General features: G+C 43.9%; 1 protein-coding gene and 1 long non-coding RNA gene across 4 annotated transcripts in view; one reads left to right on the forward strand and one right to left on the reverse strand.

The window, feature by feature from the left end:
- Nucleotides 1-19,612, reverse strand: part of MAP3K15 (mitogen-activated protein kinase kinase kinase 15) — a 148,157-nt gene extending 128,545 nt beyond the window's left edge. For all 3 annotated transcript variants that reach the window (XM_082375481.1, XM_082375483.1, XM_082375480.1), the window contains exon 1: nucleotides 19,070-19,612. In XM_082375481.1, the coding sequence (XP_082231607.1) occupies nucleotides 19,070-19,430 (361 nt within the window). In that variant the 5' untranslated portion in view covers nucleotides 19,431-19,612. The remainder of the gene's footprint in view (nucleotides 1-19,069) is intronic.
- The window catches only part of LOC309620021, a 601,726-nt gene that overhangs the window by 432,572 nt on the left and 149,497 nt on the right, over nucleotides 1-19,657 (forward strand). The window lies entirely within an intron of this gene.

Consider the following 19,657-nt stretch of genomic DNA (forward strand, 5'->3'; position numbering starts at 1 on the left):
CAATGTGATACACCATATTAACAAACTGAAGGAGAAAAACAATATGATCATCTCAATAGATGCAGAGAAAGCTTTCGACAAAATTCAACACCCATTTATGATAAAAGCCCTGCAGAAAGTAGACATAGAGGGAACTTTCCTCAACATAATAAAGACCATATATGACAAACCCACAGCCAACATCGTCCTCAATGGTGAAAAACTGAAACCATTTCCACTAAGATCAGGAACAAGACAAAGTTGCCCACTCTCACCACTATTATTCAACATAGTTTTGGAAGTTTTGGGCACAGCAGTCAGAGAAGAAAAAGAAAGAAAAGGAATCCAAATCGGAAAAGAAGAAGTAAAGCTGTCACTGTTTGCAGATGACATGATAGTATACATAGAGAATCCTAAAGATGCTACCAGAAAACTACTAGAGCTAATCAATGAATTTGGTAAAGTAGCAGGATACAAAATTAATGCTCAGAAATCTCTTGCATTCCTATATACTAATGATGAAAAATCTGAAAGTGAAATTAAGAAAACACTCCCGTTTACCATTGCAACAAAAAGAATAAAATATCTAGGAATAAACCTACCTAAGGAGACAAAAGACCTGTATGCAGAAAATTATAAGACACTGATGAAAGAAATTAAAGATGATACAAATAGATGGAGAGATATACCATGTTCCTGGATTGGAAGAATCAACATTGTGAAAATGACTCTACTACCCAAAGCAATCTACAGATTCAATGCAATCCCTGTCAAACTACCACTGGCATTTTTCACAGAACTAGAACAAAAAATTTCACAATTTGTATGGAGACACAAAAGACCCTGAATAGCCAAAGCAATCTTGAGAACGAAAAATGGAGCTGGAGGAATCAGGCTCCTGGACTTCAGACTATATTACAAAGCTACAGTAATCAAGACAGTTTGGTACTGGCACAAAAACAGAAATATAGATCAATGGAACAGGATAGAAAGCCCAGAGATAAACCCATGCACATATGGTCAACTAATGTATGAAAAGGAGGCAGGAACATACAATGGAGAAAAGGGAGTCTCTTCATTAAGTGGTGATGGGAAAACTGGACAGCTACATGTAAAAGAATGAAATTAGAACATTCTCTAACACCATACGCAAAAATAAACAAAATGGATCGAAGACCTAAATGTAAGCTGGACACAATAAAACTCTTAGAGGAAAACAGAGGCAGAACACTCTTTGACATAAATCTCAGCAATATGTTTTTTGATCCACCTCCTAGAGTACTGAAAATAAAAACAAAAATAAACAAATGGGACCGAATTAAACTTAAAGGCTTCTGTACAGCAAAGGAAACCATATTCAAAATGAAAAGACAACCCACAGAATGGGAGAAAATATCTGCAAACGAAGTGACCGACAAGGGATTAATGTCCACAATATACAAATAGCTCATGCAGCTCTATGTCAAACAAAAAACAAAAAACAAAAAACCAATCAAAAAATGGGCAGAAGATCTAAATAGACATTTCTCCAAAGAAGATATACAGATGGCCACAAACCACATGAAAAGATGCTCAACATCACTAATTTTCAGAGAAATGCAAATCAAAACTACAATGAGATATATCACCTCACACTGGTCACAGCGGCCATCATCAAAAAGTCTACAAACAATAAATGCTGGAGAGGGTGTGGAGAAAAGGGAACCCTCCTACATTGTTGGTAGGAATGTAAACTGGTAAAACCACTATGGAGAAGAGTATGGAGATTCCTTAAAAACCTAAAAATAGAACTACCATATGATCCAGCAATCCCACTCCTGGGCATATATCCAGAGAAAACCATAATTTGAAAAGATACATGCACCCCATTGTTCACTGCAGCACTATTTACAATAGTCAAGACATGGAAGCAACCTAAATGTCCACTGACAGACGAATGGATAAAGAAGATGTGGTAGTGGACTCCCCTGGTGGCACAGTGGTTAAGAATCCATCTGCCAATGCAGGGGACACAGGTTCGAGCCTTGGTCCTGGAAGATCCCACATGCCGCAGAGCAACTAAGCCCGTGCACCACAACTACTGAGCCTGCCCTCTAGAGCCTGTGTGCCACAACTACTGAAGCCCTCGCGCCTAGAGTTCGTGCTCCACAACAAGAGAAGCCACCACAATGAGAACCCCGCACACCTCAACAATGAGTAGCCCCTGCTTGTCACAACTAGAGAAAGCCCTTGCACAGCAACGAAGACCCAATGCAGCCAAAAATTAAAAAAAAAAAGATGTGGTACATATATACAATGGAATATTACCGAGCCATGAAAAATAACGAAATAATGCCATTTGCAGCAACATGGATGGACCTAGAGATCATCATACTAAGTGAAGAAAGCGAAAGGCAAATAGCATATGGTATCACTCATAAGGGGAATCTAATTTTTAAAAATGATACACATGAACTTTTTTATAAAACAGAAACAGACTCACAGATCTTGAAATCAAACGTACGGTTACAAAAGGGGAAACATGGGGGAAATGATAAATTAAGAGATTGGGATTAACATATACACACTACTATATCTATAAAATAGATAACCAACAAGGACCTACTGTATAGCACAGGAAACTCTACTCAATATTCTGTGATAACTGATGTGAGAAAAGAATCTAAAAAAGAATTGATATATGTATATGTATAACTGAATCACTTTGCTGTACACTTAAAATTATATAACATTGTAAATCAACTATACTTCAATAAAATTTAAAAAAAAAGGACAGATTGATATTGCCACTCAAAAAAAAATTCCAAGTAACTCATGTTCAATTGTAAAAACACCTCAAACCCAAAGTTGACGTTTTTGCCTGACATTTGTCACTCGGGCCAATTGATTGAGCTTGCTTGCAGAATTTCTACCACAATATTTGACCAGCTTACTTTTAGAACTTTTAAGACACTAAGTTAGTAGATTATAAATGATAAATATGATAAAACGCCAGACTGGAATTTTTATTATATATGCAGAATTGAGCTTTTTTCCCTAAAGGGACTATAAATTTCCTAAAAGCTTTAATCATCACAGCAGTCACTTGCTTTGCCGTTTACAAAACACTTCCATAGACATCTTGGTTGAATTTCAGAACCACCCTGTGAAGCAGGCAGCATTGGTAACTGGCTCTACTTTGCAGGTGGGGAAACGAAGCAGAGAGAGAGTAACAGATTCGCCCAAGGTCACATAGCTAGGGCATGGCAGAGTCCTGTGCTCCCCAGGGCCCAGATGAGGCTTACTACTACTTATTGGACTCACTTTCTGAAACTGAGCCACCAGGGGGAGGGAGGGGCAAAACCGTTTATTTATCAATCTTAGGCAAACAGATCACAGAAAAAAAGGAAGAGGTCAAATTCAGATTTTCATTGACAAATGCACCCTGTGCTCTAATTACCTTCTAGTTCCCCCTGACGCAGGCCAGTCTCAGGGGAAAAGCCTGCATAGAATAAACCATCCTCCTTGACCGTGGACCCCACATACACCCTCTACCTATCTTGGCTGAACAAACCTTAAGAAGTGATACGCCATCAGGGACTGCAAAAAGCCAAGGTTAAAATCTATTCTTAGCAGGAAAGTATCTGAATTTAAAAGCAAAGTGCCCTTCAAACAAACAATTTAAGAATCAATTATAATGATCTCACTACATGTTTATATAAAACAAGAAAGACGGATGATGTATAGGATTTTAGTTCATTAAAAACTTTTGAACATTATTTTATTGAAATGTCTTAAAAGGAGTAAGTAAAATTATAACTTTCTACTGTGGTTTAAAAGTATCTGATTTCCAAAGCAAAGCATTAGTCAGTGAAACGATATGATGGCAAATGATTTACCATATAGTAATCCTGAGATTGTACTGGCTCATGCCGGTCCTTAAATATATTCCAGGTTATCTGTAAGCCTATCTTGCTCCCAGCGGAAAATAAGAAATAATGAATATAAGTAAGGTTGGCTGTGCCTAAATGAAAACAACTAGATTTTAGAACAATTTTCCTGCTAAAGACATTGTTAAACAAAAAAAAAATCTGATTGGATTTATGGCAACACTGGCCATCTAAAATCTACCTAAAAACAACAGAGCCCAGATTTACTGGACAGGAGGTACCTCTACTAACTCCTACCAGAATTTAGATCTTACTTCATCCACTGCTGCTCAATTCCAACATACTTGAGGGCAGGTCAATGGAAAGAATGCTGTGAAGTGGAGGAGACAGCGTACGAATTCCGTGTCAGGAAGTCAGCAGATCCTTACCAAGTGCCACGTGGGATGGGTACTAGTTGCTTGGAGTATTAAGTTTCAACTGGGAGTGGGGTTGGGGAAGAGTGGGGACATCAGTAAACTGTATCCGGTCCCCCATATTTTGCTTTCTAGTATCTTTTCTGGTAAGAATGACCTAAAAATAAATCATTTTTATACTTTATAAGTATGATTGAGATATGTCCATTTACCAGTTTTTTTCAAAAGAAAGATGCCATATATAAGCAAACTATGTTTACTCACAGAGGTGAATGGATTCACTGGGCTTAATTTCAGACCACTCACAGTGAAATATTTGTGATATAAGGTATAGCATGATTTAAGTCACGTATATGTTGCTCTTCCAACTAACAAGACAAAAAGAAATGTGCAGCATTATACTGCAAACTAGGGTGCATTCATCACTTCAAATGGTAACAATATCGTCATCATCATCCGTGATGTCACACTTCACAGTTTCGCCTCCGGGTTCCCTGGGAGCCTTTGACTACACTACCTCATACTTTCATCTTCGGCAGCTTCCTTCAACTCTTTTATAAAGGGAGCTGCTTTGACATGACTCTCTTGGGCAAACTTTTTGCAACATATTTCTTAAAGGCTTTTCTAACCAGCAGCTAATGACCTCCTCTTCTAAAAGCTCTGTGTCATACATCACCTTCAAGATGTGGGCAGCTTTAGAGAGGAGGAGAACTTGCTGTACTGCTACTGCACACTGCGAGCTGTGATGAGGGTACTGCTGAGCTTTTCTGTTTACAGTGGCAAAATTGTAGGAAATTTCTTAATTCGTTCTCTAATCGTCTCATTAAAATGACCGCCAGTCAACACAAGAGGACCCTTGGCTTTTACACCTACTTCAACAATAATGCCCTCTTTTTAACAAAATCAACTGCTCCTTCAAGGTCATCACTAGGTGCCGGGCCTTTTGCTGAGTTTTCACCCATTCTGCGCTCTAAGCCTCCCAAGTGGAGTCCATCCCCACAGCCTGTGGAGGGCAACTGAGTTCATTTGGTGGTGGTGATGGTGGTGACTTGTTGCTAGATATGGGGCCATTTTTCTTTCTCTTTAACCCTTCTAATTTCCTTTTTTCCCCCCATGTACCCATTTCCTTTTTCTTAGGTGGTTCTTTGGAAAATGAATATGCAGACCTTATGATCTGCATCAAGCATGCCTCGCTAGCCACAGGCTTTACAAAAATTACTTAGCAAGGACAAGTATTTTGGATGCAAGGTTTTCATTCTCAGGACAGAGAACACGTTTTTTAATGAACCCACCCAACAAGTCTTGAAACTTTAGCCTTGTGAGATCCAACGACAATCCAATGGTCATTCTAAACATCAAAATGGTCTTTGCTCCCAGCTCACAGCCAGCATATTCAGAGGGATACACTGGAGGCCAATCAAGCACCTTTATCATGTCAACCATCTCCTTTTGTTCCATTTATTCTATTTCTTTTGCCCCCCAACCTTAACAGTCACACAGAGTATCAGGTATGGACAGAAGTGGTCTGATACAATGCAGCTGGCATTGAGGCTATTTTTGCTTACTGGTAAGCTTGATAAGATGCAGAGATATTTTATTATATTCTGGTTACTACTGCTGCGTGAAAAAAATCACCTCAAAATTTAATGGTACAAGTTTGAGTTCTGGTTCCAAGTAAGATGGAATAAATACATCCCACCCTGTCTCTCCATGAATGTAGCTATAAAAACTAGAGAGTGGATGAAATAGCTATTTTAGGAGTGTGAAAAGTAAGTGGTAGCAAGCAGCCTGGAGAAGACGACTAGATTTCAGAGAACCACCAGATCAACAGCAAGTTTCACATTTACCCCCAGTCTCCCCCAGCCTGGCCTAAAGGCAGCCTGAAACCCAGAACTGGGTGTTAGGTGAGGACATAGAGAGCAGCAGGAGAAACCCTCTAAAAAAAAGGCAGGAAAGGGGCCTCCTAATGCTCAGAGAGAGTGAGGGAAATTCTCTGCTGTCTTCCTCTTCCTTGTCCTCTTGTACCCCCAGGCCCCCGGCAATCCCGCAGTGGTGACAGCAGAGACAGTCAGTGGCAGAGCGGGCCCACAGGTGCCTGGAACTCCGAGAGGGGAATCTTTTGCTCTGATTGAAGGAGCTGTTGTCCCAAGGGTGGTGGCGGTGAATCTCCATTGCTTTTTTTTCTCCTTCTGAACGCCTGGCTTCAGACATGGGCCCAGTTGTGGGAAGTGTGAGGTCGAATGGAATAACTGGCCACAGGACTGAAAAGGGAGCCCCAGTAAACCAGAAAGCACAAAGCTGAACAGCACTAAAAGGGCTTTGAAATCAGAACTGACACCACAACTGAAACGGACCTTGGCAGCTTGAAACAACTAGGCCGACTGCCTGCTAAAGCAAAAATATCAACAGACTCCATAGGATAGAAACAAGGGCCAGAATCTCATAACATAATATTCAAAATGCTCAGGATAGGCTCCTAAATTACTTGGCATTCAAAGACGCAGGAAAATTTCAACTCACATGAGAAAAGACAGTCGACAGACTCCAATGACAAGATGACACAGACATGAGAATTATCTGACAATGACTTTAAAGCAGTTATTATAAAAATTATCCAAGAAGTGAGGGTAAACACTCCTGAAAAGAATGGAAAAAATAGAAAGTCTTAACAACTAAAGAGCCAAATGAAAATTTTAGGAACGAAAATTTTAATAAGCAAAAGAAAAAACTCACTAGAGGGGCTCACAAGAAGAATGGAGATGACAGAGGGTCAGTGAACTTAAAGATGGTTCAATAGAAATGATCCAGTCTGAACAACAGAAAAAAGACAAAGGGTTTAGGCCCAAATGCAGAAAGATCTCCTAGGGACTTCCCTGGTGGCACAGTGGTTAGGAGTCTGCCTGCCAATGCAGGGGACACAGGTTTGAGCTCAGGTCCGGGAAGATCCCACATGCCGCGGAGCAACTAAGCCCGTGTGCCACAACTACTGAGCCTGTGCTCTAGAGCCCGTGCTCTGCAACGAGAGAAGCCACCGCAATGAGAGGCCCGTGCACTGCAACGAAGGGTAGCCCCCGCTCGCCACAACTAGAGAAAGCCCGCACGCAGCAGTGAAGACCCAATGCAGCCAAAAATTAATAAATAAATACATTTATTTTTTAAAAAAAGAAAGATCTCCTAGAAATCAAGACCCTCTCTCAAAGACCCATAAACCAATAGGAAAAAAGGGGGGAGGGTTATGGATAGATAGCACTAAGAAAAAAAGGGAAATATGCTCAACTTCGCTCAGAGTAAGAGAAATACAAACTAAAACTAATTTAGATATCATCCCTCAACCATCAGGTTAATAAGAGTCTAAAATACTGGCAACCTATTTTGTTAGTGAGGCTGTAAAGAAAGATAACGGTATAACCCACAGATAGGAATCTGACACTATTTACCAAAATTACAGGTGCATTTATTCTTTAATTCACAAATACCACTTTTGGCTACCTAATCACAAATACACCCATACATGTATTAAATGGCCCATGTATGAAGTTATTCATCGCAGCTTAGTAGCAAAAAACTATACATCCAAGTAACCCGTAAAAAAGGTATTGGTAGAATAAACAATGATACATCCACCCAATAAAGTACTATTCAGCTATAAAAAGGAATAAGGAAGATTCCCATATTCTGATTTGGAAAGGTGTCCAGGCTAAACTGTATTTAGTCTGGTACCTTTTGAGTAAGAAAGGGAGAATAAGAATGCCAGATAGTACATATTTTCGGCTCTGTGGGCCACACAGTCTCCACCCATTGTAGCCCCAAAGTGGCCACAGGAGAATGGATGCGTTCCAATAAAACTTTAGTTACAAAATAAAGGCAGCCAGCTTGCAGGTTGTAGCTTGCTGACAACGGACATAAAGAAACACTGCAAGGATAAATAAGAAACTAAAAAAACTTAGAGGAAACAGCACAGATGGGATAAAAACAGATAAATTGGACTTCAAAATTAAAAACTCATGCGTTAAAGAACAGCATCAAGAAAGTTAAAAGATAAATCACCGAACAGGAGAAAATATTTGCAAATCGTATATCTGACAAGGGATTATGTCTCCAGATTATATAAAGGATTCTTACAGCTCAACAAGATGTCAAATAGCCCAAGTGAAAAAAAGGACAAAGGATTTGAAGAGACATTTCTGCAAAGATATACAAATGGTCAATAAACACATGAAAAGACATTCAACATCCTTAGTCATCAAGGAAATTCAAATCAAAACCAAAATGGGGTAACACTTCAAACCTACTAGGATGGCTATAATTTAAAAAAAAAAAGACAGAAAATAACAAGTGTTGGTGAGGATGTGGTGAAATTGGAATGCTCACACATTGCTGATGGGAATGTAAAATGGTGCAGCTGCTTTGGAAAATTTTTCTGGAAAGGAGTTCCTCAAAAGGTTAAATATAAGGTGGATGCAACCCAAGTGTCCATCAATGGATGAATGGATAAACAAAATGTGGTCTATCCATACAGCAGAATATTATTCAGCCTTAAAAAGGAAGGAAATTCTGACACATGTTACAACATGGATGAACTTTGAGGACATTATGCTAAATGAAAAAAGCCAGCCACACACACACCCAGAACACTGTACGATTCCACTTACAAAACGTACCTAGAGTAGTCAAACTCAGAGACAGAAAGTAGAATGGTGGTTACTGGTAGCTGGGGGAAGGGCAGAGTGGGGAATCGTGGTTTAATGGGTACAGAGTTCTCGTTTTGTAAGACGAAAAAGTTCTGGAGATTGGTTACATAACAATATGAATGTACCACACTACTGAACGGCACACTTAGAAACAGTTAAGATGGTAAATTTTATGATGTGTTTCTTTATCACAATAAAGAACTTTTAAAAGAACATTAGAGTTACCATATGACCCAGAAATCCCACTGCTAGGTGTATACCCAAGAGAAATGCAAACACAAGTCCACACAAAAACTTGTAGCATTATTCACAACAGCTCAAACTGGAAATAACCCCATCAACGGAAGGATGGAAAAATACAATGTGGTGTATCCATACATCAAAATACTATTCAGCAATAAAAAAGTAATGAAGGGGCTTCCCTGGTGGCGCAGTGGTTGAGAGTCCGCCTGCCAATGCAGGGGACACGGGTTCGAGCCCTGGTCTGGGAAGATCCCACATGCCGCGGAGCAACTGGGCCCGTGAGCCACAACTACTGAGCCTGCGCGTCTGGAGCCTGTGCTCCGCAACAAGAGAGGCCGCGATAGTGAGAGGCCCGCGCACTGCGATGAAGAGTGGGCCCCGCTTGCCGCAACTAGAGAAAGCCCTCGCACAGAAACGAAGACCCAACACAGCCAAAAATAAATATAAAAATAAATAAATAAATAAAAGATTACTATTAAAAAAAAAAAAGTAATGAAGTACTGATATATGCCACAACATGGATGAATCTTGAAAACACATTAAGTGAAAGAAGACAGTCACAATGAACCAGCATTACATGATTCCATTTATATGAATAAACAAATCTCTAGAGACAGATAGTTGTTACTCCTGGCCAGGCTGGCAAACAGAAGCGATCATACTCTGAGGGCTGTCGGCATTCACTTGTCTTTTTTGATCCAGGTGCTGGGTTACACGGTGTGTACAGTTTGTGAAAAGTCACAGAGCAGTACACAAGACTGTACCCTTTCCTGTATATATGCTATACCTCAATAAAAAGAAAAAATCAAGAGCTCATCACAAAGCGGGGTTTTGTGCCTTCTCCTCACCTCCTTTCTGCAGCACAGGACCAGGAATGGAGTTAGCATGGATCTCCAACCTCAAAACTTAGGGGAAAAAAATTTTTTTTTTTACCAACTGCAGAACTATAACACGACCCTACAACATGATGATCGTCCAAAGGATCTGAGCCCCCAGTCTTTACTATTTCACAGAGCACATTTCCTTCCATACTGAGGTTCTGGAGTGTTTACTGCTGGGAGCAAGAGGAAGGCAAAGACATGGGGGACTGACATTTACTGCGCACTTACTAAGTTCAGGGCACTTGCTTGAATCTCTACCTAGAGGTTTTTAAAATGGGGGTCAGAGATGTTAAGTAAGTTATCCAGGGTCACACAGCCTATAAATGACAGGGCAGAAATTAAAACCTGATCCGTAGAGCCAGTGTCCTTTCCCCTCTGCCACTCGTATTGCTGGGCGCAGTGGGACACAATGATGGAACACATGTTGGTAAAGTTTCATCACGGATCTGTTTTGTCAGTTTTTACTCCAGAAGGCAGAAAGGCAATTTGCCTAAAGGACAACCTGCCTTTCATATACGTTCCTGGATGGTGAGATGAAAGAGAGGCAGCCATGGTCCTGCCAGCTAGACTCCAAGTCCCTGGAATACTCATCCTGGGGCAAGACCCATCTCCCAGATGTTTGAAGCAAGGTGTCAGGCTTGGTTTATCCAAAGTCACCTGTGTCAAACTGAATTTGAGATGAATCACAGCCCTCAATGTAAAAGCTAAAACTATAAATCTTTCAGAAGAACACGTAGAAGAGGAGCTGCAAAACCACAACCTGGACGTAGGCACAGATTTCTTAGACAGGACACAGAAGGCAAACTTAACAGGAAAAGAGCCTAAATTAGATTTAATCAAAGTTAAAATTTTCTGCTCACCAAATGTCACAAGTAGATGAATAAGCAAGCCACAGTCTGGGATCAAATGTTCACAAAGTATACTTCCGACAAAGCACTTGAATCCGGAATACATAAAGAACTCTCCTAATTCAATAATAAGCTGACAACCCAACTAAACGGGTAAATGGCTTGAACAGACATCTCACAGAGGAAGATGCCTGCATGGCTGAACAGCACATGAAAAGGTGCTCGACATCACTGATCATCAGGGAAAGGTGACTTAAAACCATAATGAGAAACCACCACACCCCCCAACTAGCAGGGCCAAAATAGAAAAGCTCAGCAATACAAAGTGCGGTGAGTGCAAGAAGCCACGGGAACTCTTGCGCATCAGTGCTAGGAATATAAGATGGTACCACTTTGAAAAAAATTTGGAAATTTCTTAAATAATTTAACATACACCTACCCTTTGATCCAGCCATTCCACTCCTAGGTATTTACTCGAGAGGAATAAAGAACATTTGCCATCAAAAAGACCTACATACAAATGTTCACAGTAGCTTTATTTATAATAGCCCCAAACTGGGAACAACCCAAATGTCCTTCAACAGGAGAATGGCTAAACCACCTGTGATATATTCATGCGATGGAATAGTACTTGGCATTAAAAAGGAACAAGCTACTGATAACAGCAACAGTACGGATGAATCTCAAAAAAGTCACGCTGAGTGAAGGAAGCCAGACACTGAAGAGTACACACTGTCTGAGTCCATTTACACAAAACTCTAGAAAAGGCAAATCTAATCTAAAGTGACAGCCTAAGAGTCATCGCCCGGGGCCAGGAATGGGAGTGGAAAGGGGAATGAGTGGGAGGGGTCATAAGGGAACTTTCTGGGCAGATGGAAACTATATTGTGATAGGATTTGCTTACCTAGGTTTAGTCGTTTCTCAAAGTTGTACAACTAAGATTTGTTGCACTTCAATGTATATACATTTTTACACTAACAATGTTGAAAAGTATAATCAAGTACGGGGTGGGGAGCGGGTAGAGGTCAAGAAGAAATAAAGATGGCAGAATGTTAATAATTGTTGAAGCTGCGTAATGCACATGCTTGAAATTTTCCATAATAAAAAAATTGAAGAGAAGAATCATCTACGTTGAATGCTCCCACTCTCCCCCTGCCCCTCCGTGTCCAGTTCTGCCTGGCCCCTGGGCTGCCCTCCCGCAGCCCCAACTCCTGAGTGAACTCTGCTTCCTGCCAAGGTCTGCCGCTTGACTCCTTTCTGCTCTACAACTCCCCACCACCAACCAAGCCCCTATAACCGCCAGGCATTTTTGCCAAGCCCTGTCACACCCAATAGCTCAAAACCTGTTCAAGGGACTGGGAAACAGGAAGTTTTCCAGCTTGCTTTTCAAGAGTTCAGTCCTCTCCCGCCTACACTGTCTGATCGGGATTTAAATGGCACCTATCTCAAAGCCTGATACTTAGAAGGCTTTAAAAGATAGTTTATGGCTTGTATTCCCAAAATACATCTGTAAGTTGATGGTTGGGAACTGAACATACATTTTCCCGCATAACAAATAATATACAGCCAGTAATGCAGCGGGCCAGTCCACAAATATCTATCTACCCACTCTATGCACTCAAGGCTCCAACAGCAATGCCTCAATTCAATGCTACAGGTGCAATGCTTCTCTCATCAGCAAGTTCACGTGACTAAGAGTTGAGGAAAGTTCCAGGCTCAATGCTGAGTCAGTAGCAGTAAAAGTGGTTCAAAAGGAAGGAGGCTCAGGGAAGGGCCCCTCTGGGCAAGCCAGCAGCCACGTGCAGCAGAGGACAGCTGAGGTCCGGCCAGGGGCTCGTGTGCACGGGCCCCTGGGTGTACAGTCATTGTTGCCTGGGCCTGAGCCGGCCGGCAGGGAGACAGGAAGAGTGGGAGAAGGCTTCTGATTTACAGCCCCATCTTTAATCTCCTACCGCACTTGCTTGAAATAAAATCACATTTGTATCATAGAAAATAAACATTATAGAACATGTGGACAAACAACAAGAACCAGTCTGCCCAGCACACAATCCAAACCACTGTTTCCATTCCAGTGTGTCCGGTGTGAGTTCTTCTAGTCTCTTCTATTAGATATGTACCACCCAGAAATGTGTCGTTAGGATGTATCTTATTGTTTAATAAAATCACAATCGCACTATGCCTGGCCACCATTTTCAACTTGGTTTCTAGAGGAAACCACATTCTGATTTCCTTTTGAGGGTCCCCAACAAATTTTGCTTCATCTCGACAGGAGAAACCAAGTGTCATCTGTGTCCACTGAGAGTTATTCTAAAAAGGAGCTGGATACATATTCCTAGGAAACACTCAAAGGGTAGCAAAGAAAACTGCATCTGGCTCCCTGCCATCGAAGAGTTCACTGGCAGAAGATCAATCGTTAAATCAATAATTATTTAATCACAATTGTGTTACTTGCTAGGAAAGAAAACCACAGTGTGCGTACAACTGACGAGGGGGTGGGAGAAGTTCGTGAAGGCTTCCTTGAAGACCTGAGATGTGAAGGCTGAAGGAGCTTTGGGCAGAGGAGGACTGCCAGGTGGCAGAGGGTGCCAGCATACGGTGGCTTCTAAGCAGATGACATGGACTGGAGTGCACCGAGATTGGCCCAACCTTGAAAGACCAGTTACCAAGCTGCTGACAGTGAGCTGGAGGAGAGAAGCCAATGCTTGGACCAAGAGGGTGGCAGGCATTTCTAGCAGAATGCACAGCAAGCTGTATTAGTCAGGACGAGCTAGGCTGTGCTGCCACATCAGACAAATCCCCCAAATTTCAGGGGCTTAACTGCCATCTTGAACACACAACCTTCAAGTTTGCCATGACAGAAGCAAACTTCCCTGGTAGAGAGAAGGGAAGCAGGTTTGAGAACCATCTGGAAGCAACAGGCTGGATTTGGCAATGAGGGAGAGTGTGGAGTCAAGAACGACTCCTGGGTTTCTGACTTGAGCTGCTAAATTGATGATTTCACTCACCAAAGTTTACTTACATAAGGGAAGGCAATGTCTAACTATTGCCCTTACATTCTGCTGGAAATACTGATAGATTTGGCCAGTCTCCCGACCATGTATATAGATGGCACACAAAACGTGCATTCTACAACCACCACAGCCATGTGTCCACAGGACTGTCTTCCTTGGAACTTCATGCATTTTCCAGAATGGTGAGGAAAGAGTATGCACCAAATTATTAGAAGTCTTAAGGCATCTTTAAGTCTCTCTCTCCCTCTCTCTCTTTTTTAAAAAAATATTTATTTATTTATTGGGCTGCGCCGGGTCTTAGTTGCGGCATGCGGAACCTTTTTAGTTGTAGCCTGCAGGATCTAGTTCCCTGACCAGGGATTGAACCTGGTCCCCCTGCATTGGGAGTGTGGAGTCTTAGGGTCTTCCCTGGTGGTCCAGTGGCTAAGTCTCTTTCTTAAGCAGGAGCCAATGCACCTGTGGATTAAGCCCATTAAAGTCAGCTGAGAGATACATTCAGGCATTTCTAGCAGAATGCACAGCAAGCTGTATTAGTCAGAATGAGCTAGGTTATGCTGCCACATCAGACAAATCCCCCAAATTTCAGGGGCTTAACTGCCATCTTGAACACACAACCTTCAAGTTTGCCATGACAGAGGCAAAGAGAGATGGAGGCGGCGTATCATCTAACTCTCAGTCGCTTTCAAAGTGACACTTGTTGATGCTGCTCACATTTCATTGGCCAGCACTCGTCCAAAGAACCCCAGCTAACTGCAAAGGAGATTAGGCAACGTGGCAGACTCTACGGAAGCCTGGTGGGCACGCTCTATGCCACACAACGCATCAAGCGAACGAAGAATCCATGAATAACATCTTAGAAGGTGAAGCGAGACACAACCCACATGAAGGGCAGAGAATGGAACTAGAGCTGGCCTTATTTTAAACCATTATATATCCTTTTTTGTTGCAAAAATCCCAATATTACTGTTGGATAAAAACTAACAGAATCACTCCAGTATCATTTAATACAAAAGGAAAAAATTACCTAGCCTCCAAAACCAGTGAAACCAGGGAAGAAGCTAGAATGTCTCCTCCCATGGCTGGTATGAACCTGATGGCCCAAGCATTTCCATTCCATTTTCTTGGCCCACAGCAGCATAGTGAGGGGCCCCACGATTGGCATATATTATTACCAATGACAGTCCATTACATGAGATGATACAGGACCTGACTTTCTCTTGGAAAGGCATGCCCTAGGAGACAACTTGCTAGCAGTTGGGCTATATTTTCATAACCCAAGTTGCACTCTCTTACCACTATAAAAACCACCCCCAAGCCTTAGGAGCCTGACTCAATAAAAGCTTCTCTCTTGCTTATGCAAAATCCAAAGTGGATGATCCTGGTCCAACAGCTATCCTCAAAAGAGTGGTTCAGGGATCCAGGTACCTTCCATCATGTGCCACTGCCATCTTCTACAGCCAGCCTCCAAGGGCCCCACGGAGACCACAGAAAGGGATTAGAGAGTATTAGAAGATCTACAGATATGCCAACGCCTTGGCCCAAAGTGATAGACATCACTAATACTCACATTTCACTGGCCAGAACTAGTTATATGGCCCACACAGACTCAAAGGGTGCTGGAAAACGTAGTCCCTGCTTCCCAGCAACAACTAGGAGCATCGGTCTCCTGACCACCTAGCCACCTCTGCCACACTTCGTATCCTCCAAATGACTCTTGCCAGAAAAGGGGAATCTTCAGGACAGAGCAAAGTCAAATAACTAACCTGGAGACTGATGTCTTGGTCTTTTAATCAATGTTCAGGAAATGCAAGGATTTCCTGTTGCAGGTGGCAATACCTCCCAACGTTTAAAATCACTGTGAACATAGCTGAAGAAAAAAATCAGAAGCAGGGCCCCCGAGTCAGGAAAGTAGCATGTACATGCGGTTCAGAGAGGAGGGAGGGCAGGCAGAGCGAGGCACATCAGGTATGGGAAGCTCACCTGAGCCCCAGGGCCTGATCAAAGGGGCTGTTCTTGTCATTGGAGCAGTTAATAGCTAACTCAATAACCACAATAAGTGTATTCAACTACAGCATCCTGGGAGAATAGTTTCTGTGGTCAAAATGTTTGGGAAAGCATGAGACAGAGTTACCCAGGTTTCCTTCCTGTAGGATGTCCGAGTTTTCCATACATTCACAAGCACTGAGACCCTCCAGGAGGGAGACACAGCATGCACCTGAGGAAGCAGAAGAGGCTGCTCTGTGCAAACACACCCAACACACACAGTGCACCAGCTAAAGTCGTGACTATGAATTCTGTTCAAGTAGAGAAATGGGCACCTCAACAAAAGGCGCCAAGGCATATCCAGAAGAGGCGGTTTCCTCTAAAAAAACAAAAAAAAGAGATGTTTTGTTCTCCAAATCCTAGAAGTAACCGAGTGATTGACCCTCACTTGCTGAATTTGATAGCTTTACTGAATTCGAGACTCTCATCTGTGAGGATGGATGCTGGATGTTAAAAAAAAAAAAAAAAAAAAAAAAAAAAAAAAACCCCAAAAGAAACAAACAAAAAACCAGGACCTTCTATGGGCCAAAGGCACCCCACCTCTGCTAAAAGTAAAAAGAACGTCCCTCAAAAAATTAAACACAGAATACCGTTTGACCCAGTAATTCCACGTCCAGGTATACACCCAAAAATGTGAAAGCAGAGACTTGAACAGAAATTTATCCACCCATGGTCATTACAGCATTATTCACCATAGCCTAAGACATCACGCTAAGTGAAAGAAGCCAGTCACAGAAAGACAAATACTGTATGATTCCACTTATATGAGGCATCTAGAGTAGTCAAATTCATAGAGACAGACGGTAGGACAGTGGGTACCAGGGGCTGGGGGAGTGAGAAGTGGCAAGTTATTAAGGGGTACAGAGATTCTGTTTGGGATGATGAAAAAGTTCTGGAAGTGGATAGTGGTGATGACTGCACAGCAGTGCGACAGTACTTAATGCCTCTGAAATCCACACTTAAGAATGGTCTCAACAGCAAATTTTATGTTACGTACATTTTACCATAATTTTTTTTTAAAAAAAAGCCAATGAGCTGCTCCTCAGCCCTCATGGCTTACGGCGGTTTTCTTTCACAGCAGTGCCCGCGTGCCCCCTTGCATGGGTTGGTGGCTCTCCTGCAGCCCATCAAATCACCCAGGCACTGGTGACACATAACCTCCTATTCAGACCCACAAAGGACCACATAAAACTGCACAAGGAGATGGAAAACACCATCCAACCCAGCCTTGACTTATCATGACAACAGGAGATAGGAAGTGCTTAAATTTCACACCGACGATCCCCTCCCCCGCCCCCCCCCCCCGAAACACACCTGGGACAGTTCAATAGTTCTTGGAGAGCAAGGTTGTAGCACTTTTACAAAAAAGCCAAAGTGACAGATTTATATCTTTTTGGCGGAGACACCAAAAAGCTGTGAATGGCAGAGATCAGGGGTGGGGGCGCAGTGCCTGTTTAAATCCATGAACCGACTTCTTGGAGTTTCGTATCTTGTTTGTCAAACCTATGAAAAGAGCTTATTAGTTATGATGATGTACTGAAAAATGATTTATTCAAGACCAGGCCAAGGTCAACCAAAGGAGGTACATACTGCAGCTGAAAATCCTAGGCAATCAGGACCCAGAACAAGAAAAGGCCATGCGTTCTTCGTGTAGCTCTGGAATTGAAAGCCCAAGATTTCTGCCTGAATGAACCTTCACACCCAACCAGAAGGAAGGGGTCCTGGTAGTAGATGAAGGCTTGTTTTACACACACACACACCCCAGAGAAGCAAAGCCACTGCACGCCAATTATCAGAGTCGGCACCAGCAGGCAGGAGGCTACAGCTGTGCCTAATGGCCAAATGGACATTTAACCATTCAGAGAAGAGTCTGTTCAAACTCCATTTTCAGCAGAGAATGAACAGAAGTCGAGAAAACCGAGTGGTTCCAGGTGAAATGGGCTCCTGAACAACTTTTCTAAAAAAGATGTTGCGCTGAAGAGTCTACTCTGAGTGGTCAGAAACATCCGGGGAGTGTTTTCAAAGGCCCAGCAGCCACTTGTTTGAACAAGCCCGCTACCCCACCCCCCTTCCAGCTGGGGAGGATTTGCTCTGCAGAAAACAGATCCGGGCAAAGAATGGATGGTAATAAAGCTAGCTTACCATCTCACCAGCACGGTGTGGCCGGCGCCATTTACCGTCTCACGAGCTTTTGGGGTTAGGGCAGGCATGTTACTCCTGTTTGACCAGTGGAGAAACCAAGGCACAGGGTGTCCCAGGTGAACTACTGTCTCACAATGCTTGTGAATATCACCCAAGTACCAGAGGCTTGTCACATAGCTTCCAAAGGTTTGGTAAGGAAAACAGCCAAGCAACAATCTGTTCCACACCTGGAGGAACTCGTGCCAACCAAAAGTACTGATTTAAGGCTGGGTTCTCCTGGCACACTTACTACAGTGAGCTGAGGGTCCCGTTCCAGCAACGGAAGAGATCCTGAAGCCGGGAATGTTTGTGCATTACAGGATAACATATATCTGTCAAACTGGTAGTAGAGCACAGCCCCACTGTTAATCTGTGTTAAGTGCGCAAAAGAACACCAGGGCATTTCTAAGAGACGCCCCCTCCCCCCATCCCCCTCCCCCACTGTAATAGACCATTACCCACTCTTGACTGCAAAATGGAATCATGTGGGAAGCATTCGACAATCCTGAGGCCTCAGATTGTCATGTCATTGGTCTGGGATACAGTCTGGGCATTAGGAGTTTGAAAAGCTCCCCCAGGTGATTCTAACGTGTAGCCAGGGTTGGGACCCACAGGAGTGAGAAAGTAACAGTTGAATAACTAGCGGGGGTCGGGGAACTCAGCCTCGACTGGGTTATAGGCTGTTTCTTGGATCATCTGATGTTTAAGAAAACTGAAGGGGCCTCTGTTTTCTTATCTGTAAAAGGGTACAAGGCTACCTACTCTCCCCTCCCCAAAAGGTGGGGCGGTCCTGTCGAAAGAGTCAGCCGGTGCTAGGATGGGGAGGAGGAGCTGGTGCTTCGGCGGCGTGGGCGAAGATAAGGAAAACTGGGAGGAGCGGGATGGGGGCGAAAGGGGTCACCCGCCTCACCTGCGTCGTAGAAGGCGTCGAGCACGGCTGTCTCCCCAAAGTCGAGCTTCCCGAAGGGCACGGAGGTGAGGTGGGCGCCCTCGGCCTCGCAGGCCCGCAGCAAGCAACGCCGCGCCCCCTCCTCGGGGCCGCCGGCCGCGCCGCCCTGGGGGCTCTCGCCGCGCACGTACACTGCCCGCAGAGCCCGCCGCGGCCCGCCCCCGCCCTCGCCTCCAGCACCCTCGCCCTCGGCCGCCCCCTCGGGCTCCAGCGGCCACGCCGGCCCCGCCGCGCCCTCGTCCCCCGGCGGCAGCGGGCACTGTGCGGACTCGGCCGCCGCCCCGAGCGCCCCAGCCGGGGGAGCCCCGCCGCCGCTCTCCATGTGGCGGCCCTGCGCGCCCTTCCTTGTCCCACCTCCGCGCGAGCGGCCGGCGGCTGTGGCACCTGCTCCTGCGACGCGGGAAGGGAACTGGGGGACCCAGCGCCCGCCGGTGGCCCCGCGACGTGCAGGCGGCGGCGCCCCTCGGCTGCACGCAGAAGCTCCAGCCCCGCAGCCCCCGAGCGCCCTTTGAAGGCTCGGGAGGGAGGGGCGGGGGCTGGGGACGTCAG

Source organism: Balaenoptera borealis, assembly GCF_965194805.1.
Source record: "Balaenoptera borealis genome assembly, chromosome: X".
Lineage (NCBI taxonomy): Eukaryota > Metazoa > Chordata > Mammalia > Artiodactyla > Balaenopteridae > Balaenoptera > Balaenoptera borealis.